Source organism: Anser cygnoides, chromosome 3, assembly GCF_040182565.1.
Source record: "Anser cygnoides isolate HZ-2024a breed goose chromosome 3, Taihu_goose_T2T_genome, whole genome shotgun sequence".
NCBI classification, from domain to species: domain Eukaryota; kingdom Metazoa; phylum Chordata; class Aves; order Anseriformes; family Anatidae; genus Anser; species Anser cygnoides.
In genome coordinates, this window is record NC_089875.1 from 121,198,726 (window position 1) to 121,224,880 (window position 26,155).

A 26,155-nucleotide genomic window follows, 5' to 3' on the forward strand; every position below is an offset into this window, starting at 1 on the left:
AAGGGGGACCACTTGATTCAAGCTTTTATGTTAATAAAGCAAAGTGTTAGGCTGTGCTCTACCTGTCCGCTGCATAAAATAATAAATAAAACGTAAAATAAATAATAAAACATAGTTAAGACACGTGTCTCTTTCCAGCATTGAATTGGACAAGAGAATTTTGCCAGCCCTGGCACCATACTGAAACCCTGTCGGTGCCCTCAGTAGGTGTTATCATTTTGGGGTCTGCTGGTGTTCGTTAGATTCAGCATCTTATAACTCAGCTATAAATTTGCTCCAGGGGGGGAAATATAATTACTTTTGTCTCCCCTCTGTATTTCCAGCCATGATTGCAGGTGCTTAATACAAGCACGTCCCCTCTGGCACGATGGCTGAGTTATCCGGTGACTTATTTTTTTTTTTCCCTTAGCTAAAATTTTCTCTTTAATTCTTGCAAAACACGGCGTCTTTAAAAGTGAGCGTATTTTTAGGCTGATGTTAATGAATCGCACATTGGCAGTGTTTTTCTTGGCACGATAAACAATTGTTCTGTTAGTCTGTCAGATCAGTGAGCCACAAACTCTGAAATGTTTTATACTTTTCTTTTTTTTTTAAAGATGCTTATTTTGACAGCCATTATTGTCTACCCCCCTCAATATCTTAGGCTGTATCAGTTAGAATGGAAGTTTTGCCCATGAGTCTGAATCTACCTGTTTTTTTGCCTTTTTTTTTTCCTCTTTTTGGTCAAATTGGACCTCTGCCATGCTAAAAGTTAGACTCTCCGGAGCTTTATTTTGACTCAGAAGTCTCCAGCCATCCAGGGCCAGAAACCAGGTGATGAATCCTTATAAACTACCTAATAAAGAACTGAAGTTAGTCATCCTGGTGGCTTGTGGTGTGCAGTGCTCTTTCAGGTATCAGCGTAACGTCTCTCTCTTACTCAAGGTGTCCTCTTTCCAGCAACATTTAATATGAATACCGAGATCTTCATCATTGGGGAGCATTAAAGAGACCAATGCTCTTCTCGGAGGGCAGCCGTTAATCCTGCCCACATCGCAATTTGGGAACTATCCAGATTACCTCCGCAGTTTCAAATGGCTTCAGAAGAGGAAGTTTCATTCTTCTTGCTGTAAATCTTCTGCCCTGTGCTGCAGTCCTCTTACACAACCACCGTATTCTGCAGGAAAGGTGACTACTGGGTGGGGGGGGTATGTGAAATGGTTCTTAAATGGAAATGAGTATCATCTCTGCTGGTGGTGTAGGAGTTCGTCTTGATTTATGGTTTCCTGTCGCGAACTTTGGTTCAAGGCAGCTTTGGATTCCTTTTTCCTTTGTTTTACTCCCTCGTAGGTCAATAACTTACCATTTGTCGTCAGTAGAGGATTTTTACACTGGCTGGAACAATTAGTCTCTGGTAGACATCCAGTGATAAATGGGGGAGAGGAGGGAAAAAGGCTACCAGTGAGCTCTGTTTCGGTGTTAGACTCAATGAAGCTGAGAGCCTGCGACTGGCTCAGAAGGGCGATGATTTGTGTAGTTTTTCATGGCTTGTATGTTTTCAGATCATGGCTGGCTCTGGTCCTAATCCCTGCGGTCTATCTGTGTGCTGTAGGAATTGATCAAAAATGTCCCTGCTATACCTAAATCTCCCTAACGTGAGATCCTCTGTGGTTGTAAGTGGGAACGAGTGCTCACACCATCCTTGCTCCATCCCCAAAACCAAACCCAATTCTCATCTCCTATTCGGACTTCCCCTTTTGCTCGGGCGATGCTGAGTACCGAAGGCTCACTCTGTTCTGCAAGCGTCTACCGAGCTGGTGTTGTTTAAAAACACCCTGCAAGGCTGTACCAAGGTCAGCTCTTCTGTGCACAGCAAACCCCAGCCCTTTACTACCGTGTTTATTCATGTGTTGTTTCAGGCGCGTGTTGGAGTGAGGTCGGCAGCCCCCTGCCAGCTGGGATCATCGTTTTTTAAACCTGGACTTTAATTCTGATGGAGACTGCAAAGAACTCACCTGGAAGACATTGGAAACTTCTCTGGTCACCTGCGACAGCTTCACAGTTTTAATAGAGGATGGTTTTTGTTGCAGGTACTCGGAACGAAGCCTGACAAAATGCATCGGGATAACAATAGAGACCCGGCCCGATTACTGCCTGAAGCGGCATCTAAGTGACATGTTGTCCTACGGCTGCACGAGGCTGGAGATCGGAGTGCAGAGCGTGTATGAGGACGTGGCCAGGGACACCAACAGGTGAGAAGGAACTTGCAATGCTCGTGGTATGCTTTTTGAAATGCTCCGGAACAGCAGCCCTATTTGAACACCCATTTAAGATCAAATATTGAAACATTTGGCTCGTTTCCTTGCTTGTGTGGCCGTATGTCTGTTAAGAAAAAGTAATAAACTGCAGTGGCTTCATGGAATTTGTTGTGGCATTGTGTAGACCATGTTATAACAAAATGGAGTTATTTGTAGTATTTTAAACTCAGGATCTTTTCCTGCACTGTACATTTCTCTCTTTTTGTTGTTGTTGTTGCTTCATAAATAAATGCAGTATTGTGAAGGAGAAAATGTGCCCGGAGAGAACTTGTAATTCTCATCCTACATAATTCACAATCTTTAGTCTCGAGCAGATACAATGCAGTGTAATCTATGGGAGGCTCTTTGCCAGCAAACAGCCTGCTCTCTGCACCAGACACCTTATTCTGCTGAGCATGGGAGAGGAGAAGTGACGATGGCAAGTACAGGGGGTGAGACACAGTGAGAAACGGCACCTGTTGATGGATTAACCCCAGTCATTCTGTGGTTACAACACGTCTAGGGATGGCAAAATAGGTTCAGAAGAAGCCTGTGATTTATTCCTTGTCATCTTGGACCTGTGGCCAAAAGCACAGCTGTCCTACGTAGGAGAGTGTGCAATACATTGTTCATCCCATCCCTTACAGGCAAGAAAGCTAATCTTTTTCTTTCATTGTACTTCCCTTTTTTTTTTCCCTGATAATTCTGATGATATTTTGAAAGAAGTGATTCTTCTCTTGATCATTTTTTCACATCTGACATTTGTACAACTTGCCTTCGTTGTATATTCCAGTCACCGACCAAAGACATTTAATAACCATAATCATAGATAACGACAGAAGCAGTATGGCTCAATAAGCAAAACACATTTTTGTTAATACCTACCTTAAAGGCAGTAGTGCAAAACTGAAAATGTTGGACATTTTCTTTTAGAGGCTTAAAGTAAGAATCCCAAATGAGTTTCTTCCTGCGGGTTGAGCCGTAGTCTTGCTTGTGCATGGAAGCTCAGGACGTCACTACTATGAAACAGTCAGGCTACTGCACTGGAAAAGCCATTTATTGAGTAGTCCAAGAGCAGACAGCTCGCATTTATAGGTGGTATTTTCCTCCTCTAGATGTCAGAGCTTTCCAAAGGAAAAGATCCATCCTGGGCTAGATCTTACTTTTCGACTAGTTGTATTCACTACTGGTTACTTCTGACACATTGTAAATTTAACAAATCATTTCTTTTCAGCTTTTAAAATCTTTTTTTTTTTTTTCACAAGTTCCTTTCAAAAGGTGCCCTATCCTGAAGTGGAACTGTAAAGCTCCACTTAGCGATTGCTGCAGTCATCTTTGGGTTTCCTGTGGTTTCTGTGTTAGATCAGAGCCGGTGCCATAAATCATTCAGAGCCGCATGTCACTTCTGGCTTGCGAATTTGCTAATGAACCCTTGATTTCCTGCTGATGAATCAGAAGAAGAATGAAGTAGTATATTACTGACTATTTCACTCAGAACTAATCCTGTATGGAATTATGTTTTTAAATGTTTTTGACATTCTCAAAGCTGCTTGCAGAATTCCTAAAAGGCTTTGCTGCAGGCTCTCACAGCAGAGCCAACACGGGCTGTTGGTTCATATGCCCCACTCCAACATTTCTGAACAATGAATTGGCATATAGTTTTAGAGAAGAGTGATTCAAGTTTTCTTTTTCTTCTGAAATGACCTCATTTTGCTTCTGTTCTCCTACTTTGTGGGGGATGTGTTTTGCTTCAAACTTTTAATATTTTGCTTGTAGCAAAATGTCAGATTACAACCAATTAGGCTAACTGTTTGGAAATTACTTTCTATTATGTTCCATAAGTCATTAGTGAGGTTTCTGAGTGCTTTGGGTGGCTGTGAGGCAGAAAAATATTCAAGAACAGATCTAGGCATCAAATAATCAAGTTATTGATGCAGCTCAGATTCCACTTCTAATAAGAAAATAATTTTTATTTATGAAGCAAGTCTCCCATTTACTCCCCTCAGGCTACTCAAGGTCTAGAGTAATACTGTCCTTGAACAGTCTCGGAAAAACACCATAATACTTCTGAAAAAAATCATTAATAAAACTGTAGTTGTAAAAATACAGGTAGGGGTTTAACAGAGGAAGGATCTACCAGCGGAGAGAAAGGAAAAGGTCCTTAAAACAAGGGAAGTGGCTGTTTGCTTTGGTTAACATCAGGTCTCGGCAGAAGGCAGGCGTTCGTGGAGATGCCCAGATGGCATCGATTTTTCATCCAGAAGACTCTCGAGGAGAGGAAGAGCCGCCCGCTGAGCTGATCCGTTGGCGAGGAATTCCAAGAGGCAGGGTGAGCTGGTGGGCGAGCGCCATGGGAGGACGACGGCGGCGGATGCTGACGGGGCAGAAATGGCTGCAAGTGTCAGCCAGCGCCGGGAGAGCCCTCGCAGCTGGGCGACAGCAACAGCAAGGACGTCGTGGGGAGACTGATCCCGTGTGATGGGCACCTCCCCGGAGCTGCTCACAGTCAGGGAGGTCGCTGTTGCGGAGGCAGAAGAAGGCTCCTGAAGCGTGGAGGATGGAGAGGTTTGCTAGAGGCTGATGAGTGAGGTGTGATTCAGCCTTTGCCCCTGCAGGCTCCCACTCTCTCCGAGCTCCTGCAGTGCAAGCCTGAGTTGGTGTGGTTTAATGGCAGGGAAGAACATGAAATCCTTCCCGAGTCCCGGTTCGGTCTATGTCTTGGAGGTCTGACACCTCTCAGAACCTGTGAAGAGTTCCTTTTGCTCTAAAGGGAGTACCTGGGAGTTTGGCAAGCCTCTTGTGAGGACGATTTTCTAACCAGCTGGTTCTACGTAGCCCCCATCCTTCTCCTTTTCTGTTGCTTTCATTTCTGATTATAGTTTATTCTGATTATACAGAGTCTTCAGTGCAGTGTGTCCTAGCTTGTGCTGTGACATCTCCTTGTGTCATCACTTTACACAGTATTTCAGCAGCTTTTGGAAGTTTCTCAGGCTGGGGTTTGGAAAGCTGTACTCTCGGGGTGGTTCACCTGCTGCGGAAACAGCAAACCCGACTGCTTTTAGCCACTAGCTTAATTTACCTTAATAGCAGCCACGTTCCCAGACTTGGATGGTGATAAACTGATAAAAAAAACTCAGCCCTGCTCATTTCCTGGAAAATAATCTGAATTAAAAACGTGTCTTTTTCTGTATGACCTGGGTTGCCTCTCTTGGGTGTCTGGGGCTCTAAATCTCTCCTTTTCTCTTCCCAGAGGTCACACCGTGAAGGCTGTGTGCGAGTCCTTTCACTTAGCCAAGGATGCTGGCTTCAAAGTGGTGGCACACATGATGCCCGACTTACCAAACATGGGGCTTGAAAGGGACACGGACCAGTTTGTTGTGAGTATGGCTTAGGATCACCAGGAGTTTCTGGTTCGTTCCAGCTGTTCCATCTCATTCTGCCTCTCTTTCTTAGCTCAGCTATTAGTTAGGAACTGGGCCGGAATTATTTCTTAAGGACAAACAATTTAAAATTCATTTTTGAAGGTGGAGGGTAAGAAAGATTTGTTGAACTACTTCATCCAGAAAATTATATCCTTGCCTCATGAAAGACTGAGTCACTCAGGTCTCAGTGGAATATAGCTCTTCCAATGCTAACTAGGGCTCTTACTTTTTTCCAAGATGGTTTTCTTTCCTTGGCTTTACAATAGTGCATGTTTCAAAGTTAAAAGCATGATATCTCGAAGGTAATTAATTGCAAAGTAGAGTGTATAGGTGTATTATATAGCATCTCTGTTCTTGGCTCAGCGCCGCTCAATAGCGTTATCAATGATGTGGAAGAAAATATAAAATTATTTCTAGAGAAATTGAAATGAGAAATAAAGAGCAAATGGTAAACATCATAGGGAATTAAGCACCTTACCTGATAATGCGGTAGATTTTTTTTCATGATCTCATTATTTTAAAGTCCAAGTGGGTTGTCTTTTTAAAATAGTTCAGAAATTGCAGTCACGATGTAGGAATCACAGGTATATTTCTCTGCAAGGTCAGACTGGGTGCTTTCTGGCACTAAAAAACTATCAGCGCAACAGAATGTATTGATCAGAAGTTCAGGCAGGAAACAATGTTTTTTCCTGGTGTGCTGCAGACAGACACTTACAGAAAGAAGCAATCCAGAATGCGGCTGTACCGCACATGGAGGAAGTTCTGAAACCTGTGGTAGGTGCTTTTTGTAAGCGATCTTGTGCAGATTCCTCGAGCACATCATAAACATAGATGGCACTTAGTGAATACTGCGTTCATGTGACAACGTGAGAAGTCTGGGGGCAAAGCAACACACAGAAAAGGAAGGATGAAGTCAGTGGCAGCTGAAAGTGAATTCAGCTCAAAATTCATGCCCCAGCCTCTGTTGCTCCTGGATTACTTTCTTATAATGCTAGGGGAGAGAGAGGGTAGGAGTGGACATCAAATTAGCTGTGTTTTCCTATAATTACTTGTGCTGTGGGGTATGGCAAAACCCGACTCAATACCTAGTGAAGTAGCAGCTGTAGTTCTGGGTTCTTTATGGGCCTGTCATTACTTGGAGTAGTATTGGGCTGGGGAGGATTTATGACGGAAGAACAGCAATACCGACTAAAAGATTTAAAGAGCTATCCTTGGATGAGACCCAGCAAAGGGGACACAGTAATCTCAAGTATTTGCAAGATGTAAAACTGAAGAGGGAGGAATTATTTAAGGCAGAATTTCAAGCTTCTATAGAAAGGATTATTTTATTTAATTATTACTATTCTCTGCTGCTTATCCGTGACAAATGGCTAAGGCTTTCCCACGGTAGGATCTGGAGTTGCTTCTCTTTTAGTGCACAAGCACTCTGGAAGTACTCTTCCAGCACTGCTTAACTTCAAGTGATGCTCAACTGCCTGCGATACGTGCAGGCTGCAGGGCTCCCCTGCTTGTCAGGGGAAGGGGAGTGCCCTGCTGGATTTTCTCCATTTATTACTGACAATTGTTGCAGAAATAGAAGATGCAAAAGGCGAAGTCCTCAGAAAGAGGGGACAAGAATGTGATGAAAAGGCTGGAATTGCAAGGGGGGATAAAAAAAAAGCTGGGAAAATAGAGGTTAGCATAGAAAAGCAAGAGGAGAAAGTAGAGTAGAGAAGGTCAGCTTGTCTAGAATATCTTTGCAGGACAAGCCTCAGCTTTAGGAGCTGGTAGGACATCAGAGTTGGTGGTATGCCAGCTCTGGAACATGGCAGGAAGGAATTTGCACGTTGTTGATGAAGAAATCATTGGTCTTAGAAAAAGAAGGGGTAAGACCAGATCAGAATTTTGGCGTGAGGGGTTGGAATCAGCCAAAAAGCTGGCTGGAGGGCAAGAGAAATGCAAAGCCGTGGAAAAAAGAAAACCAAGTGATAGCTTAGGAGGGGGATTTAAGAATGCAGAGAGGGCGATGGGGTGGCCAGCTCAAGCGACACCTCGTTAATGAGTTCAGAAATTTGAAGCGGGACCCGCAGATCAAATTAAGATTGGATGCCAGCGAGTGTAGAGATGAGGAGCTGGAGGATGAGTAATCGGCGTGGAGGATGAAGCCCTCAAGAAGCAGTGTGAATGCTGCAGAGTGAGGAGGAGAAATAGGACACGTAGAGGCAGGCTGCTGGCGAAGAGGTGCTCGGGCACCGCAACGTGGAGAGGAATTATACCGGTGTTGGTTTAAAGAGAGGAAAGTCTGAGAAGGGAGAGGAGGAGGAACCAAAATGCACGTGTTGGAGAGGTGCACAGGGTCTGCACTCTGAGACCAGCCAGTGCACGGAGAAACCTGCGTGAAAGAGGGCAGCCGCGAGGCTGATGGGCAGCTAAGTGATCGCTGTGCCTTTCAGGAGACGGAGCTGCAGGGAACGAGAGTGGAGAGGTTGTGGATCACTGTGACACGTTTCAAGATGGAATGGTAAACAAGAGGCATCCTTTCCGTTTCCCTTCCTCCTCAGCCCTTCTCATCCTATCTTAAATGCTTTATAATTTATTTTTAAAAGATGCTCTGTCTTAAATAAGAGAGAGGAGAGGGTGAAAACAGCCGTTCATTTTGTTTTGTTTTTCCACAGCCCTGCACTGGCAAACGTGATTGAAGTGTACAGCAGATAGCAATGCCTCCTTTCCCGGGGATTCAGCTAGAGAGTACGCTCTCTGTTTCCTACCCAAAATTTTCTATCATAGCTTTGAGTTGTTGGAAACAACTTATAAGTTGTGCTGTGTAAATGTTAGTCCACGCTGGTAAATATTTAGACACTTCTATTGCATAAAACTAATGTGAGAACAAAGAGAGGAACCAAGAGGAGAGCATCTGTTGTGTTCTTGCAACAGCACCAAGCTGTTCGCGAGGAGGAGTGCTCTTTTACACAGTTTGTGGTTCTTTATTCTCCTAAATCACACAAATACATATCTTGCTATGAGCTACCTCTGACTTTTTGGGGACAGACACCTGCGCTTGTCAGGGATCCTTACAGATTTTTGCTTCTCTGGTAGTTCCAAATAAGCTTAGAGAAAATAAATTGCTGCGATTCTAACTTCCTTTCTAGTCGTGCACTTTTCAGACCAGGGAAGGGTAGGACAAAAAGGGACCCAGATGACTTTAGAAGGAGCTCTAAACACTGCCTCCATTACCAGTTGATAGATTAAACGTGGAGGTTTCTCCTGGGAAGATAATAACTTGCTGATTGTGCTGACTGCATACTAAAAATACTGGGTGCTTCTTCAAATTGAACAGGTAATTATGGTTTCAAGAGTAACATTGCTTCTGTCCCTCATGACCTATTGATTTTGAAGTGTTACCTGCTTCTTCCATCCAGCAGCTACGATGCCCATCGGTTCCTCTTTTGCAAGCATATCTGTGTTTTCAAAGTTTGATGTGAGTATAGCAAATGTACTCCTGGAAAGTGTTTTCATGATTATTCAAAACTGTAATTTATTGATAGGAGTAAGTATATTAGATACATCTTTTATTATATGTACATATTGTCCCTTTTACAGTGAGGGCAGGTGGCTGCCTTTCTGTCTGTCTTCAGTATAAAGATTACTGCAGCTCCTTTTTTCAACCAGAGTGGATGTACTGGTTCTATGTACCAGTTATGTTGTGCTTCTCCGCCCTTCCTTCCCCCAGCATGCCCCTTTTTTCCCATTACTACAGATGCTTTTTATAGCCTCGGAGGATTTCCTTTCTCCTTCAGGTCTTTTCACCCCATTCCAAGTACGGGAACACGCTGCAGGAGGGAGCATCCTCGGCTCCCTCCCACCGCCCGTGTCCTCGTGTCAGGTAGCGTGCACGCGTGCACACACATGCACTCTGCTGCTTCTAGCTAGCAAATGCAAGCAGAGCCGATAAGACCGCTTTGCAGTGCCTCACGTAGCAGGTGGTCGGAGAAAATAATTAGAATAATAGCTAGAATAAATCAAGGGCTCAGCGGGAATAATGGAATTGTTACCAGAGCAGACACCTCATTCTGTGGAACGCGATAAACACTCAGCTTTGCTGTTGTAGCACGAGAGGGATGAGGTGACTCTAGGGGTAAATGGTTGGGAGGATTCATGAATCACACTTGCCAACGGGGCTACCAAGCAGAACTTTGGATTTAAGCAAAAACTTTAGGAGGCTAAAGAATTCCCAGGATGCTGTTGCTAATTCCTCATTCTGTTTCTGCAGAGTCACTGAGTAGCAATAGTATCATCGACAAGCTGGATCTCTTCTGGTATAAATACTGCTAAGCTAGTAACATTTATTAACGGGACAAGGCATGGCTGTTTGCTCTATTTTTTAGGGGTCTTTTCCCATGTATGGTTTACCGTTGTGGTTCATTTTGGTCCTTCAGAAGGGATGTCTGTAAGCCCATCTCAAATGACTTCAAAGACCCTGTGTAGATGAAATAAGTTGGGGGAACAGAAAAAGGGAAAAGGAACAAGAAGGAGGGCCAGAAGATGAGGAGTTTCAAGTGTGGGAAGGGTCAGAGGAAGTGTCATAGCAAGTCATTGGCAGAACCTTCCTTTTCCTTGAGGTGATCAGTAGGGAGGTTTTCTGGCCTCATCATTTCCAACTGAAGTCTCATATAAATAAAAAGCTGATGGGAAAAGCATAGGCAGGACCATTTACTAGTCTGTATTGGAGACAAGTATCAGACTGAAGAGATTTGGTTCGATTCATTAGAGCCGTTCATACGGTTCTTAAATAAAATGCCATCGCTGAATTATTTTAGTCTGGTAGAAAATTCCTTTTCTTACACTCATGTGTCAGGCTGTATTTTTTTTTCTTCTGAAGGAATGGCTAAATAAGCATGTATCAGAAATAGACTAATTTTAGTGAAATGCCTGATGCATCCAAGCTTAAGTTAAGCAGAGGGCTACGGCTTTATTTTGGCGTGTGAACATCAGAGAGAAATATAGTGGTCAAGTAAGGCAACGGGTAATATGACTGTTTCTCTCTGTAATGTATTTGGTGTTGTAAAACTTTAAATACTGTTGTATCACCTTTAGCTGTAAATAAGGAGATAGTTTTCCGGAGGGCTCTCATTTTTATTAAGGAGTTGAAATTCATAATGAAGGTAATTTATTACAGCGCTATCAGGAGCTTTTAATAAATGTAATAAAAGATGCTTAAACTGCTGATCTCCACTGATTTTTGTACTCTTTTGGGAAGACAATTATCTCTGTTTTTAAATATATCTCTGAAATGTTTAGTGGGGTAAATGATTCTCCTTTCAGTTCCTACTAAACGTCTCATTGAAACACTGTTATTGGCAGGTAGCCAGCATTACCTCTGAAAATTTCTTCTGTTGTTTTTTTTTTTTTTTTTCTTCACGGGCACATTTATAGAAACAGATTAGGCAGTGTTTAATGATCAGTCCTTCTGAAACAGTTACTCGAGCTTCTCTTGGAGACTTCCTAAACGTTAGAGCTAAAAAGCTCTTCAGTTCGCAAACAATTATAGTTTCATGAACTGTGGCCAACGCCATGGTAATTTTTTATGTTAATGGGAATCGTGGTAGTAAGGAACGGGCTATTTTTAGAAACTATTTTCACAGATAATTGCACTCATATTTCTGGGGATAAAATGTGTAGATAAAGGCCCGGCTTGTGCCCACTGCTGCAGATGGTCAAATTGCGTGCACAAAGCTTCTGTCCCTTTCCAGTGTCTGTGTGGAACCAACTTTTATTTGCTCACTGGGTGTGTTTGCAGCAGCTCTGGGTAGGTTTCTTATAAAGCACATCAGATTTCTCTCTTTGGATATGTGCAATGTGAGAACAAAGTAAAGTTAGTGCTGCAACCCTCCGTGTGATGATGTGTGGGAAGAGAAGAGCTGAATCAGTTGAACAGTACAGGTAAAACTGGTCCCTTCTCCTCTGCATCACTGGGGGTCCATGCGTGACATGGGTACGGTGTCACGACTTAAACCGGAAAATGCAGAGGGTGAGGATTTCAGTGGCGGCGTGATCGCCGCTGCCTTGCATCGTGCTGCCCAGACACGGTACGCGTTGCTGTACCTTTTAGTATTAACGTGATGATTTGCAAGGCTGCGTGGAAAGACTGCGTTTTGGATTGCTTGGGTTGCTTCCTTTGTCTTTGTGAATTAGTATTTTGTCCGCACATAAAATTTCCTCCGGCGTGGCAGCCATAAAGGTTATGCTAATAACCATCGCTATCTTTAAAATAGCTTCCCGTTCAGAAAAAGCTTCTGATAAGTGAAAAGGTACAGTTGAGACCCTTTTTCTACCCAAACTAAAAGATCGGTTTGGAACTTAACAATCCCCAGACAACTGTGGGTTGCGTAGGCTCATACAGTTGCTCTATCTATTCAAGTGGTGGTTTTCAAGCCAGCATTCTGAAGTTGTTTTCTGGGCTTCTTTCACTAAGGCCCCTTGCTGCTGAAGTCAATAATGAGCATATGTCTGGGAACATAAAGCCAAATGGAAAAGCAGTACAGGAATAAAAGGATGCGTCTTGGATAGAGTGCAAATTTGCTAGGCATTTAGGCAAACAAAGCATCATTTAGTAAAATATGTATTTTAGCACAGCTCAGCAGCAGCAACTGTATGTTTACTATGAGGGTGGTAAACCGTGATGTCCAAATTAAATCCTCAAGGACTTGATTTTTTCTTTTCTTTAAAGCATAATGGAAAAGCGTAATGGTTTTGCTGTGAACATAATAACTGAGAGAAGCTTTTGCAGGGCTGAGTCGGGTAGGAGGGAGCGTGTGGTTGTGTTGATGCTTGTTATGGAGAGGAGAGGTCTGATGAAAGAGGGTTAGATTATCAAAAAAGATTGTAGAGTTGCTGGTCTCAATGATTTGTAGGGTAGAAGACATTCTTTAAAGTGATCTGTGTCGCAAAACTTGTGTTTTAACTTAAAACAATGAAAAATGCTGTATTTCCCATACTTAGCCCTAGGGGAAAGCCGACCCTTCCAGCAACGTAAAGGCCAGAGTCCTGTGCTCGGTAAAAGTGAAGGTGAAACTTCACAGCAAATTTATTGAGGTATTCTCATGGGTTTCTCCAGAACTGCGTAATAAATGGAGAGTCACTTGGAGCACCTGCAAGACGGAGCAGATGGGGCTGCTTGGTGCAGTGAGCACAATCTGGAGAGACTTGTCTGGTGTTCGCGTAGATACTGTGTTCAGGAGTCAAAACCACGCTCCAAGGTCATGCTGCTGATGCCCAAGGCATCTCCCAAATGTGAAACGTCTCTTTCCTTATTGAGTTGTATTGTAGCGGTGCCCGGGACTGTCATACGCTAGCATCTCCTTGCGGAAAGCGACTATCCGACAGCGTTAGACAGGAGGCAACATGCAGATCCGAACAGTCCAGGGATACAAAAAGACCAGGGAAGGTATGGGATGGCAGGCAGGCACGTTCCCTCTTCGGCCAGCAGCAGCAATTTCCTAGAGTTAGGGTATTTATGAAACTGAAGTGCATAGCATTGGTAAATAACTCACTGAAGACAACACCTCATCTGTGGGCTAAATGCTCCTGTAAATTAGGTCACCTCCACTATGACTGTTGTGTTGCACCCCAAGAGTGGTCTGGTTATGTTTAATGCTTTCTTTCTGAAGCTGGATAGTGCGAGGATTAGCTTGTGTTAGACACCTGTGGAAAAGTTCCCTTTGGCACATGGACTTCATGGTTTGGATGCTGCCAGGGAAGGGTGGAGGAATAACAGCTTTTGCACCTTGAAGGGTGAATTACAAGGTCTGTCATGGTGTTTTCTCCGGACATTAACAGACCAATCCACTTTTCTTATTTGGCATTCAAAGGCTATGTATGAGGCATTCTGGAACAACCCGAAGTGAGCACATAGATTATTCCGTTAAGTGGCAACCAATAAATACGTTCTCGTTAACTTGAGCTGTTGTAATAGTTCAGTATGAGACATCAGGGTCCTCTGTGATGTGCTACTGAGAAACTTCTCGAGTATTGTGAGCCTGTACCTTCAGGAATTTAAAGACTAGAGAAATGAACATGAAACAAACTTTTCTGGTCCACCTACTGTACGCTACTGTGCTACAGCGTGCCCTGATGTGCTGTTTTCACGTTAATATATACTATTGTTGAAGAAATTTGCAGGCAGATGGGCTAAAAAACGGTGTTAATAATAGTCACAGAACGGACCCTTCTGTGGCCGAAATGTTGGGTTTTATGGCACTGTTTTCTTGGCTTAGTAGTTTCCAAAATCATATTTTATGTACTCTGGTGAAATTTGACAGCTTCAGTATGTCAGGAACTGGAAGGATTTTTATTACATAGCTGTCAATAGCCAGGAAAATTACAACGTTCACCTGGAAAATGCCCTTTGCTCCCTTGATTGCAGGATGCTTTACAGCTACCTTCTGGAGGGCTGGAAGTTGGGATCACCTGCTTTAGAAACTTTTTGTCCCATGGTCACATCTGTAGGAGATCTGTCATGATTTTGTCATGAGTGTAGACGTAAAGCAGAAATGAGTTGCTCTCTCTCTGCTTTAAGCCTGCCTTTGAATGAATTTTACAGAGATTCATGATACCATATATATTGTAACATACACGTTTCAGAGGAGCCTAATTAAAAACGTTGCCACCTTGTAGTGTGTTTGCATCAGACATCACTGACGCAACAACAGGATTTACTAAGTGCAGCGTAGAGTCGCTTCCCCCAAAAACCTCTTTGTGCTCTTTGAGGATAGATAACGCTCCCCTTCCTCACAGGCCTCAGAAATAATGTTATATTTGGCATGAGTGATTTCAGCATACCATCTTCATATAAATGCAAGGCACCTTTGGAAATTCCCAAGGGTCTATTACAGAAATATTTCAATTGTATTTTAATTATAGGTATTTAAAATAAATGCCAGTTAAAGATACCTTGGAGAGTGGGTGTGCACAGTCAGCAGAACAAGCTCCAGCTTGCCAGAGGTGAAATACTAGAGAGCTTGCTTTTCCCTTTCATAGCGGGCTCATCTGCCTTATTGCCACCGAATGTTCTGCATTGTCTTTGTGCTCATTTTGCATGGAAGGCACGTACAGAATTAGGAAATGGTTGAGTCTGGAGGCACGTGTGGGGCCTCTCATCCCACCCCTGCTCCAACAGGAACACCCAGAGCAGGGTGGCCAGCACCACGTCCGGGTGGCTTTGGGAGATCACAGGATCCCAGAATGGCCCAGGCTGGAAGGGAGCTCTGGAGATCGTCTGGTCCAACCCCTCTGCTTAGCAGGGTCACCCCGAGCAGTTCGCACAGGATGGCATCCAGGCGGATTTTTGGATATCTCCAGAGAAGGAGACTCCACAACCTCTCTGGGCAGCCTGTCCCAGCGCTCTGTCACCTCACAGCACACAAGTGCCCTCTCATATGCAGATGGAACCTCCTGGGCTTCATTTTTTTTTGCCTGTTGCCTCTTGACCTGTAGCTGGGCACAATGGGAAGAGTCTGGTTCCATCCTCTTGACAGCCTCCCCTCAGATATTCAGACCCATTGATGAGGTCTCCCTTTGGTCTTCTCTTCTCCAGGCTAACCAGGCCCAGCTCTCTCAGCCTGTCCTCGTGCTACAGCTGCTCCAGTCCCCTCATCATCTTCGTAGCCCTCCTTTGGACCCGCTCCAGTAGCTCCATGTCCCTCTGGTACTGGGGAGCCCACAGCTGGACACAATACTCCAGGTGTGGCCTCACCAGGGCTGAGTAGAGGGGCAGGATCACCTCCCTTGACCTGCTGGCAACGCTTCCAACTGCACCCCGGGATACTGTTGGCCTTCTTGGCCACAAGGGCACGTTGCTGGCTCGTGTTCACCTTGGTGTCCAAACAAATCCTGGGGGGCATCAGGCCTGGTACTGCAGCTGGTCGAGGGAAGGGATTGTCCCGCTCTGCTCTGCCTGCTGCCGCCTCACCTCGAGCACTGGGAGCGGTTTTGGGTGGTACAATATCAGAAGAACTTAAAACTACCAGAGAGTGTCCAAAGGAGGGCTACAAAGATGGTGAAGGGTCTGGAGGGGAAGGTGTGTGTGAGGAGCGGCTGAGGTGCCTTGGTTTGTTCAGCCCAGAGCAGAGCAGGCCGAGGGGAGGCCTCATGGCGGCCTGCAGCTCCCTCACGAGGGGAGCGGAGGGGCAGGCGCTGAGCTCTGCTCTCTGGGGACAGCGACAGGACCCGAGGGAACGGCATGGAGCTGGGACAGGGGAGGGTCAGGCTGGGTGTTAGGGAAAGGTTCTGCACCCAGAGGTGGTCGGGCACTGGGACAGGCTCCCCAGGGCAGCGGTCACAGCACCGAGCTGCCGGAGTTCAAGAAGTGTCTGGACAAGGCTCTCAGACACAGGGTCTGGTTTTTGGGGGGTGTTGTGTGGAGCCAAGCGATCCTCTAGTGGAAGGTGTCCCTGCCCTTGGCAGGAGGATGGAACTAGATGATCTCTAAGGCCATTTGAAACCCAAACCATTCTATGATATGATCCTTTTGGGTCCTTTCCGACTCAGGATATTCTGTGATCCTATGATCACAGTGTATAACACACATGCAATTCGTAAAATGCATTACAGTAATCATGATTTTTTGTCACCATTCTGTCACTGTGTGATAAAACTGTATCCAAAAATGTCTAATTTATCAGAATTCTGTCTACAGAAAGGTGGTGTCCAGAGTAGCTGCAAAGTAGCATCTTATTATTTCCTGGTAACTTCTTAACGGGACGACAAAGGTCACACAATTGACAGATATTGATGTTAAGTGACTTTAAAATGACTATGTCTTGGTTCGCTGTTGGCACTGCATTTCCCTGCTTCCCAGGTGACATCTGGTAGCTGACAATGTATGTAATCGCAGGCTGTACCAAAGCGCAGTAAAAAGGCATTACAGTCTCTACTTCTCGGTCAGTAGGCCATTGTAAGTATCAGTGAATGCAGATCCTATCATTACATTTTAATTAGAGCAGCATTTACAAGAAAGAGGGGGGAAAATGCAAATTCCAAGTTAAAATGGAGCCACATTTTTGAGCCACAAGCTTCTATTAATGCATATAATTAAACTGCTAAGTGATTGTTCACTCCCTGTAGAGCTGGAAGTGTCACTCAACGCAGTAGCTTTCAAGTGTTACCACTGTTAATAGTTATAAATAATACGGCTGATGGAGATAAGGAATGCTGCGATATGGAGAGTTAAGATACCATTCATTTTAATGCAGTCGGACATGAATTTAATCATCTGTCTAATGCAGGGACTATAGCAAAGGAACCAATTCAAGTTTATGGAATCAGGTTGAGAGGCACCTCATTTCTAGTGGACAGTCATTAAAAGCTAGGTTTTGGTGACCTTTATTTTTAGCAAAACCTGACATTTTTGTAAAACGCATAACATAAATTGCTTCGCTTATCCTGTAACTGATATCTCCTACAACAGTCGAACTTCTTGAGAGCAGGAAGATTAAAGATGGCAACTGAATCTCTGTTTGGTAAGAAGATGAAATGGAATCCAATAAAAACATTCTCTTTTTGGAGCGAGGGGAAGAACTACAGCTTTTGGGTCTCTTCAAAACATTTCTGTTCTTTTTTTGTGCTTAGAGTGGTCAGTAAAATCAGATGAAAATGGAAAGATGAAATTTTTAATATTGGCTGATGTGTGCTATGGCCAAACTTGAAAATGGGACCAAACCACTGTGTAGTCTCATTATGATTCCAAATGATTGTGACCTTTCTGTTGCGACTGTGAACAGATAGATGGTTGACTGACAGATTTATAATTCAAAAAGGTTGTTGCAAACACATAAGAAAGTGAAATATTTGAGCTCAGGACTTCACCTCCAGATTCCATCTCATATTCTGAGCTTTTTTTTGGTTCACATTAGTGTTATGTTGACTTTTGATTTTTAACTAATGTCTGTTTTGTTGGACAACAATTACAGTGTCATGCAATTTATAAGACTCAAAGCAATTGATGGGAGTTGAACAAAAGGATTCCATCATGCACTTTGATACGTCTGCCTTGATGGAAAAATCATCGGCTTCTTGGCATCTAAATGACTAACTTTACACCCGTCGGACCCTGATTATTCATAGTGGCAGTGAGTTTGTGAGGTGGTGGATGAATGGATCCTGCAGACGCCATTAGCTTTAATAACAGGGAACTTCTACAACAAAGGCATATGCTAGTAAAATCAATTACTATTCTCATAAAACATTTTAGCAGCTAACTTGTATAACCTTGTAGCCTGAATGTGTGCTGATGGGATCTTATTAAGATTCATTGTTTGTAGTTCGTAGAGCAGCTGTTCCTACAAGTAAAGTATGTTTAATGGAGCTCAGGTGAAGCAAAAAAAATTGCGAATTCCAGGTTTTTCTGGTTACTCAATATATTATTTGCTGTGAAAGAGTACTCAACTTTTCTCTCCTACCACATAAATTGGCCAAGGTTATGACACACATTATTTTAGGGTATAAAAATGCTCATTTTTATGAACCTCCAGATCATTAAAAGCTTTGACTGATCTGAATTTATATATATGTATTTATTATTATTAAACCACCATGACAATCCTTTACATCCTGTCCATCATCTACGTACACAAATTTAAAATTTTACTCCAGCATCCATCTTTATTATACAAGAAGTGTTAAGTGCTACTTGGATTACAGTCTTTAGCTAGAGGGGAGAGAACTGGAAGTTCAAAGAAAATTGGTTTAGTAGCTTTGAAGTTGTATGTGTTTCCATTTAGAATATTCATGCGTGTGAGAGTACTACGCCGCGTCCTCAAGTGATTCAAAAAGACTGGAAATGTGTAGGGATCCTTTCTCTCCAGGTCGTCGTTAGCCTCTTGCGTCACAGGGCATTAGCAGAAGTGGATTTAAGTCTTGATCGAGTGCCTGCCTAGACCTGATGGAAAGCCTCCTGTTGACTCCAGAGGTGCTTTGGATGGTGGTCTCTGAACAGATGCTGCACAAGGGATTAAATTTGTTTTGGCAGTAAGCTGTTCTGAGCATTTTTATCAGTTGAAGACACCTTTTAAGGTGTCTAATTAAAAAAAGGAAAGGCTACAGTTACTACTAAAGCTTTGAATGTGTTGGCATTTTATAGCTCCTTTTGTTTCATGAGAGACTCAATCAAAACTGTTTACAAATGGGAAAAGGTTAAGGCTTTAAACATTGGGATTTATGGAAACTCTTTAAAGTTTACCACTGAAAAAAGGGATTCTGGAAGAAAGGAGATGCTGCTTTGTTGTATTTTTGAAATTATTTCAAAAAATAATTAATATTAATTAAACTTGAGGAATATTTTGAGAAACTATTTAAGAAATAAATATGAAACTTGGCTTTTTTAACGCCAGTGCTACTGAAATATGACGTAGCATTATCAGCTGGCTTTATATAATGACAGAAAATACACAGTATGGAGAAAGTGGCAAAATTCATGATGTGATTAGAAACCTTAACTTTTGACCTTGCCTTTGACTGCTGGATGTTTTTAACCTTAGCACTGTGTTGATGCGTTTGCCTTTAATCTGCAATGTAAATCAGGGAGTGTTTTAAATATTCTGCCTGATGAATCATAGATGCTTTTGCATTCAGCTCAGTATTGTTGCGAATATTAATACATTGCCTATCTGGAAGCTTTTTTGCTTGCTGGAGTGGCTTATTTACCTTTCTGTATCTCATTGTGGAAGCGTCATTGCTTTCTTACCATAATGTCTTTCTCTTCTTCAGCTCTACTTGGCCATATAACTCCTCTCGTTAGAGCAGTCACTTCTTACAAGATTGTCTCATTCCTTTTTTCACAGTTGCTTTCTTTTACATTAGAGCTCCTCTAACCACCCACAGAAGGGGGGAGGCTGTCCTTTTGGGTTGGTCCAGGACAACGCTTTTCCGACTTATTTTTCTGACCCCTAACATGTTGTATGATTTTGGATAACACCTGCGTCAGCTGGCTGCTTCGAAAATAAGCCTGGTGAATTTTATTTTTTTTCCCTCTTTGTGTCCTGAGGGTCGGATGCACGCTGGGGCTGGCACAAAAGAAGTGAGGAGAGTGGTTGGCCAAGGGCACACACGTCTGCCTTCCCTCTCAGCCACCAGGATGGTATTTATGATATTTATGATTTAGGATATTTATAATTTAGGATACTTATGATTCATGGTGTTTATGATTTATGATATTTATGATTTACCTGCAAAGTCAAACTGAACCCTTGGGGCAAGGGGGAGGACGAGCCCTTCTGAGGGGTGCTCTAAGCAGACCCAACACCTGGGGGCAGATCCTGCTTCCACCACTTCACCTCTGCTGCTCGATCGGCTGCTCCGTAACCCAGTCCAACGCCGAAACAAAAGTATTCTCCCCAAAATGCGTTCTCCCACATCGGTGAGTCATCCTGGCCGAGGGTCTGCGGGAACTGGAGCTGGCAGGAGGCGTGGGCAGGGCAGGGAGCCATCACGTCCGCTGCCTGGGGAGCGCGAGCCAGCCCCAAGTGCCTCCGAGTAAGTCATTTACGTCCTCGCCTCGGAGATGATGGTGATGGTGATGATTTCACGGAGCTGGCAAAATGAGTGTTTTTCCTCTCCCGGTGGTGATACGAGGCTCATGATGAACAGGGGGGTTGTACAGAGCGCACAAACAGCTGGGAAAAGGAGAAAACCAACCTTTTTTGCCTCTTTTGTACCCACACGCACTCCAGTGTGAGCGCCGTGATGCTGGGGTCCAGTCATCGCTTTCTGTCTGTGTTTGGCTTGTTTCTCTACAAACCACTCACTTCACAAGTAGCACAGCTTAGTGGGACACACACAAGGTACCTTGTCCCTCTGGGGTGCTTCGTGGCCTTGTGTCTTGGGCACTCTTTGAGGAGAAATGCAGGATTTGACAGTTTTTTAGTTTTGCAGCAGCAACGTGGACTTGATCCACAGTCTGTATCTTGTTTTGTGTCTTAGGCTGAATCCTCGGTTGTGCCGGTCTCTGTTCAGATGTATACAATGGCTCAGGAGGCGGCTCTGCCTGAAAAAGGTTTTTTGACCACTTTCTTTTTTACAGATGTATTCGCTCTGATGTGTTTTGCTCTGGAGCCGCCCAGCAGGAGCAGCGGTGTGGGCGTGCAGGACAGAGGCTGCTGGAGCTGGCCGGGGCTTCAGCAGGGTGCCTGCTTGAGATGGCCCAGGCTGATGTTGTCTTGCTGCTCCTCTCACCACGCTCCCTTCCTCCCATCTTTGTGCTGGATCTTGCACGCATTCGAGCCCGTGCAGATCCATTTTGGCGCGCTCAAGCCAGCAGCAAACCATTTGCCGTTTCTTTGAGCAGTTAAAGGATGGGTTTGTGCAGCAACAAAGCCGCTCGGCGCTGCCGGCGCGGGGAGGTCCTGCTCCCAGCAGGCTGCTAATGGCACTTTATTCCGGCGTCAGGGCTTGCAGGAGCGCTCCGGGAGCTGGTTTAACACACAGCAGCGGCAGGAAACCTAGTCGCAGAGCGGGGCCGGGCCACGTGAATGCGTCGAAGCACTAAAGCAAAGTGCTGGGGAGCACCAAAGCTGGCGCAGCAACTGGTGGGACCGCAATAGCCGGCCGTTAACTCAGCTTAATAAACTTGAGGTTTTTTTATTACAAGAACACTGTGCTGGAGAGGGATCAAGCTGTAGATTTCAAGCGTTCAGTGGTCTAATCCAATATTATATTTAGCCTGGAGATGCAGTTAGAAGGACTATACCATCACTTAAGTCACTTTAATGGCTGTTCGGTTCAGGGTGCCTTACATGTTGTTTTTTTAACATATTATTATTGTTATTAGTAAATTATTTTAATTGTCATTACTGAAATTTAATCTGAAAAAAAAAACCACCGTGATGGATGTGTAGTGCGAGCTAGCGTTGTTCAGTTTGCAGCTCTCCGCTGGGATTTATTCGCAGAAGTTAGCAGGAGATCCAGCGTGTCCTCCCGCTCTCCAGGATTGTTCAGAACCTCATTGTGGAATAAATCTGTTTTTCTTCATTGCTATTCAAATGATGTGTCCCAGACACATTGATTAATCTCTAAATGTGGTCTGCTGAGATTGAAGATAAGTGCGCTCATTTCTATTGTTCTAATTCTGAGCAGAGTCTGTTACAATAAATGGAGCAGTATCTATTGAATTCATGCTGAAAGGTAGCGGCAACGCACGGATTTGATTGGTAGCATTGTCATGTGGATTTTTTTTCTTTATCGGCTTTCCCTTTAAGTCTATAATATACTTTTATTTCTAAAAACGCCGTGAACTGATAAATACTGAAAATTCGATGTAAGCCAGTCATTCCTAAGCCACGCTTACAATTGTGTTTTACAGAACCCGTCTTGAAATTAGTTTTGTTAGGGCATTGAAACCTCAGGAGATCTGGTTTGTTTCTCTCTGACTCACATTTTTGTTCCACTTTTGCAGGAGTTTTTTGAGAATCCTGCTTTTCGCCCGGACGGCATGAAGCTCTATCCAACGCTCGTGATCCGTGGCACTGGCCTGTACGAGCTGTGGAAGACTGGAAGATACAAGAGCTACCCCCCTAGCACTCTTGTGGATCTGGTGGCCAGAATCTTGGCTCTCGTCCCACCGTGGACACGTGTGTACCGTGTTCAGAGGTAATTTTCTGTGGTGGGCTTTGGGTATTGATTTATTGCACTTGGAGGGATTCTTGCTTTAATCACAGCAAGATCTGACTCGGCCTGTTACTATTTTTCAGTCGCAATCATTAATGCACTAAAGATTTTTAAATTGCCTCCTATCTATTCAGAATGGGAAAGGCCACGTAGAACGAGAAACCATTTAAATTGAACTGCCTCTCTAATACACCCAGAAACTTCAGGATTTCTGGAGGCCCCATTTTCACTGCCAGCATAGGATGTGGCACACGCAGTACTCTAATGATAGTGATGGATAATTGCCTCTTGGCTGTGGGCGAAGTTTCCTATATTTATTACAGGAGCTACGAGGCTTTTTTTTTTCCTGTTGCTCTAAAGACTTCCTGTCTTTCCCCATGGGCATTGCAGGGTTTTCATAAGTGTATTATGGTAGTGCAGCTATTTCCATTCAGAAACCTCCCTTCCCGGGGCGATAAGTAATACTTGCCCTAGCATTGTGTTTTCAGTGTGGGGTCCTTCTTGGATTATTTTTTCTGCTGTTATCTTGTACATGTCTGATAGTAGGAAGGGAGGCTGTAGCACACTTACCTAGTTTTGCATGTGCAGGCACTACTCAGTTGGCTTCCAGCTACACGAGCCAGAAACAGTGCCAGTGCCTAGCTCTAGAGTGCAGAATGAGAAAGCCTTGTGCTTTACACCTCACCTGGCTGGACTTCTGTAGGGCACTTGATTTTTGTGCCCGTCTGGAAATGTATTACGGAGCAGGGATAAGTGGAAAAACGAGGCAGAGAAGAAAGTTGCTGAAGGCAAGAAACACCGGGTAGCCTTGACGAAGTCTGGATGCAGCCTTATCAGTGGAATTTCTCAAACATCCATTTAAAAAAACAGTCTTGCTCAAAATTGTATTTATTTACACTAATACAAAAAGTAATAGGGCACTGAGGAAGCCTTGCGGATGGTGCAAAGCATCACTGAAAGAGAGGATGCACAAGCAGGATCTGGTGGAGTTGAAGCTGGAGTAATAACGAGATGCACTTCAGGCAAGTTTGAGATCAAGCTCTGAGGAGGTTGTGCTGCAAACTGGGAGACTGCCATGTGAAAATAGCAGAGGAGGAAATGTTTCCACTGCCTTGGTCCATAATATAAATAAGCCACTGGTGAAAGCAGCTGTGGAAAGCATTTTTTTCCAAGATAACTTCTTAGAGACAGAGGTATTAATGCAGACTTTGGTAAGCCCTTATCTGGAATAATCCCCATCTTCAAGAAAATGAACTGTGGAAGTGTGTGCACAGGCGCATCAGTCTTCTTTTTGAAGGATAGAGGTGGACAGAAAATCTCTGCAAGTTTATGAGAGAGGGAAAATAACCTTCTAAGAAATGGGAAGATTGATTTGGGCACGGAACGAAATGGGAAATAGCCTCGGATAAAGCGACACAGGAAGCTGGAAATTTTCTGTCAGCCAAAGGAATGAGATTCTGGAGCTTTGCAGAGTTACCGAAGAGGAGGAGAAGAAAGTAGGAAGACAGTAAAACTTGATTAGGCTGATGAATGTGAGCACGTTCCAGCACTCTGGTAACATGGATTCAGTGAGCAGGAGATCCTTCCTGCAGATCTCCGCTACTGCGAGAGACTCGTGGCTGTAGCTCTGAGAAGAAGGTTGTGATGCTGATTAAGAAAGCAAAACACATCTTAGAGGAAATATCTACTTGATATTCCCCCAGGCTTTTCTCATCATTTGTCGAAGCGTTATTAAAAGCAAAACTCCTGTCTTTTCCCTTTGTATGCTCTTCTCCCTCTTCCTGATGGATTCCGGTACAGATGTAGTGGCCCATTTATTGGTGATGCTCTTACCATAGGTTGTACCTGAAACAAATAGCATTATTCTTAGAGGAAAGCAGAAGTCTGCAGGTCATCTCCTGAAGAACGTGGGCCTGGCAAAGGGTTTGCGTGGTGTGCTGCTTTCCCAGAGCCTGATGACGGGTTTCTTCTGTCGGCGGCAGCAGCCCCCGTCCAGCTGTCATCCAGCTGTCAGTTATTATGTTCCAGTGGAATAGCTGTTTTCTTGCTGACTGCCTCAATGTTATCTGAAACTTGTTCTTGGTGATTACAGATTTTTACACCTCCAGTGCAAAGTCCAAAAGCTATTACTTTGATCTAAATTGCTTTCGGGGTCATTGTGTGACTGTGCAGCAGAATAATGAACAAAGCCAGATTTCTGAAGGATTCGTGGCCTCTTCCCAGCACTGCTTCGCTGAGGATAGCGACCGTTTCCAGCTCCCCATTGCAGCCCCCTGCAACATTCCCTTTCTACCTCCCTCCTGTCTGCTTCCCCAGCTCCTCCCTCCTTCACCTCTTGCATTTCAGGCTCTATTTCTGCCATCCTTCCAGTTTCAGCTTGCCTTCCTGGAAGGCAGCTTGTGCTGAGCTCCCTGCACGCTGCCTGGCTGTTTGGTACGTGCATTGGGTTTTGTACCAAGCACCACCAGAAGAAGGCTGAGCCATCCATCCCCTTCCTTATTAAGACCACCGGGTGAGATCTCTGGTCCCTAGTAGCAGGTTTTCAGGAAACACAAGGGACTTGATATTCTTGTGGTCTGCCGCATGTTCAAAATACTCAATTTAACGACCTGGGGGAGCACAGGAGAGGCGTCCCTGGCAAAACACCGCGGAAAGATTGAGATTTTAATGGCTGGTTGGAGGGGAATAATTCTTCGTGGTTACTTCGTAACTCTGGAGATGCTTATTGCTGTATTTGTCCTGAATGTTTGTGAACCTGCGCATTCGACAAACAGAAGATGAAATAGGCCCCGTTGAAGCTTCTGGCAAATTGCACATGAACTGTAGTAAGGTCAGGATTTAATCCCCTGTATCCTTCAACTTAGTTTGCATTTTAACAGCTCCTGAAATCAGTACATTGCTGTCTGGTGGGTGTTCAAAACAGGCCATTAATGTGTACACTAGTGATGCACACAGGGTATTTGTTTAAATACTCTGCCCTCATTTGAAGTGCAGCTAGAGAAGCTATTTCTTGCTTGCTTTTTATTAAAAAGCTTATTTTTCGCATTTATATTTCAATTTAATTTGTTGCCTAGCAGGGAGATGAGAGGGGCTCAAGTTACTGTATTTTGTAATCTTTCATTTATTTACAGTAGATTATCTGCTCTTTCATAGCTGACTCTGGATTTAACTAAAGACTTGGTACTGGAAGATGTTAGGCTGTTTTATCTACGTCCCTCTAGGAGAAATACATACAGTCTGACTTTTTTGGAGTTGTTCCATAATTAGAAAAAAGGCATTTTAGTTAGATTATCACTGTAGATCTAACATGCCCTGGTGAAAACGCTGTTCTCCTCTAGTGTGTCCTTTAGTCACAATGTGAAGTGCTCATTTCCTCTAATTGAAGCTCTTTGAAGTATGTTGTGTTGGTTCTACAGCGTCGTATTTACTCAAAGAAATCCACGGAATAAATGAACTGGTTGGCTAATTGCATTTTGCCTCAACATTTTGGCGTGCGAGGGTCAGAGGCGCGGAATTTTGCATGGATCTTTTGGCTTCTGGAGAAAGAAGAGCAAGGAAAACAGGGTGGGGAAGCAAAACACAAACCATATGCTGGAGAAAGCTGTACTGGAACTGGTGGTGTGTGATGCTGAAATGGGAAGAGAATGGTGGAGTCTGAAGCACTCGTTTCATTCTTTACAGTAAAAGAAAACTCCTTTTCTTGCCCCCTTGCCAGTGTCTCAGATTTCTGTAAGGCAACAGCAGCACAAGGATCAAGTCTTTAGGACCCTTGAAGACCTTTCTCTTTTATACAGCTGCTGCCAAACCCAGCAGTTGTTCATG

At 44.0% G+C, this 26,155-nt stretch overlaps 1 protein-coding gene across 2 annotated transcripts in view; it reads left to right on the forward strand.

The window, feature by feature from the left end:
* Window positions 1–26,155, forward strand: part of ELP3 (elongator acetyltransferase complex subunit 3) — a 94,128-nt gene that overhangs the window by 26,598 nt on the left and 41,375 nt on the right. For both annotated transcript variants that reach the window (XM_066995134.1, XM_066995133.1), the window contains exons 8-10: window positions 2,070–2,231; window positions 5,527–5,653; window positions 22,122–22,315. In XM_066995134.1, coding sequence (XP_066851235.1) covers window positions 2,070–2,231; window positions 5,527–5,653; window positions 22,122–22,315 — 483 coding nt within the window. The remainder of the gene's footprint in view (window positions 1–2,069; window positions 2,232–5,526; window positions 5,654–22,121; window positions 22,316–26,155) is intronic.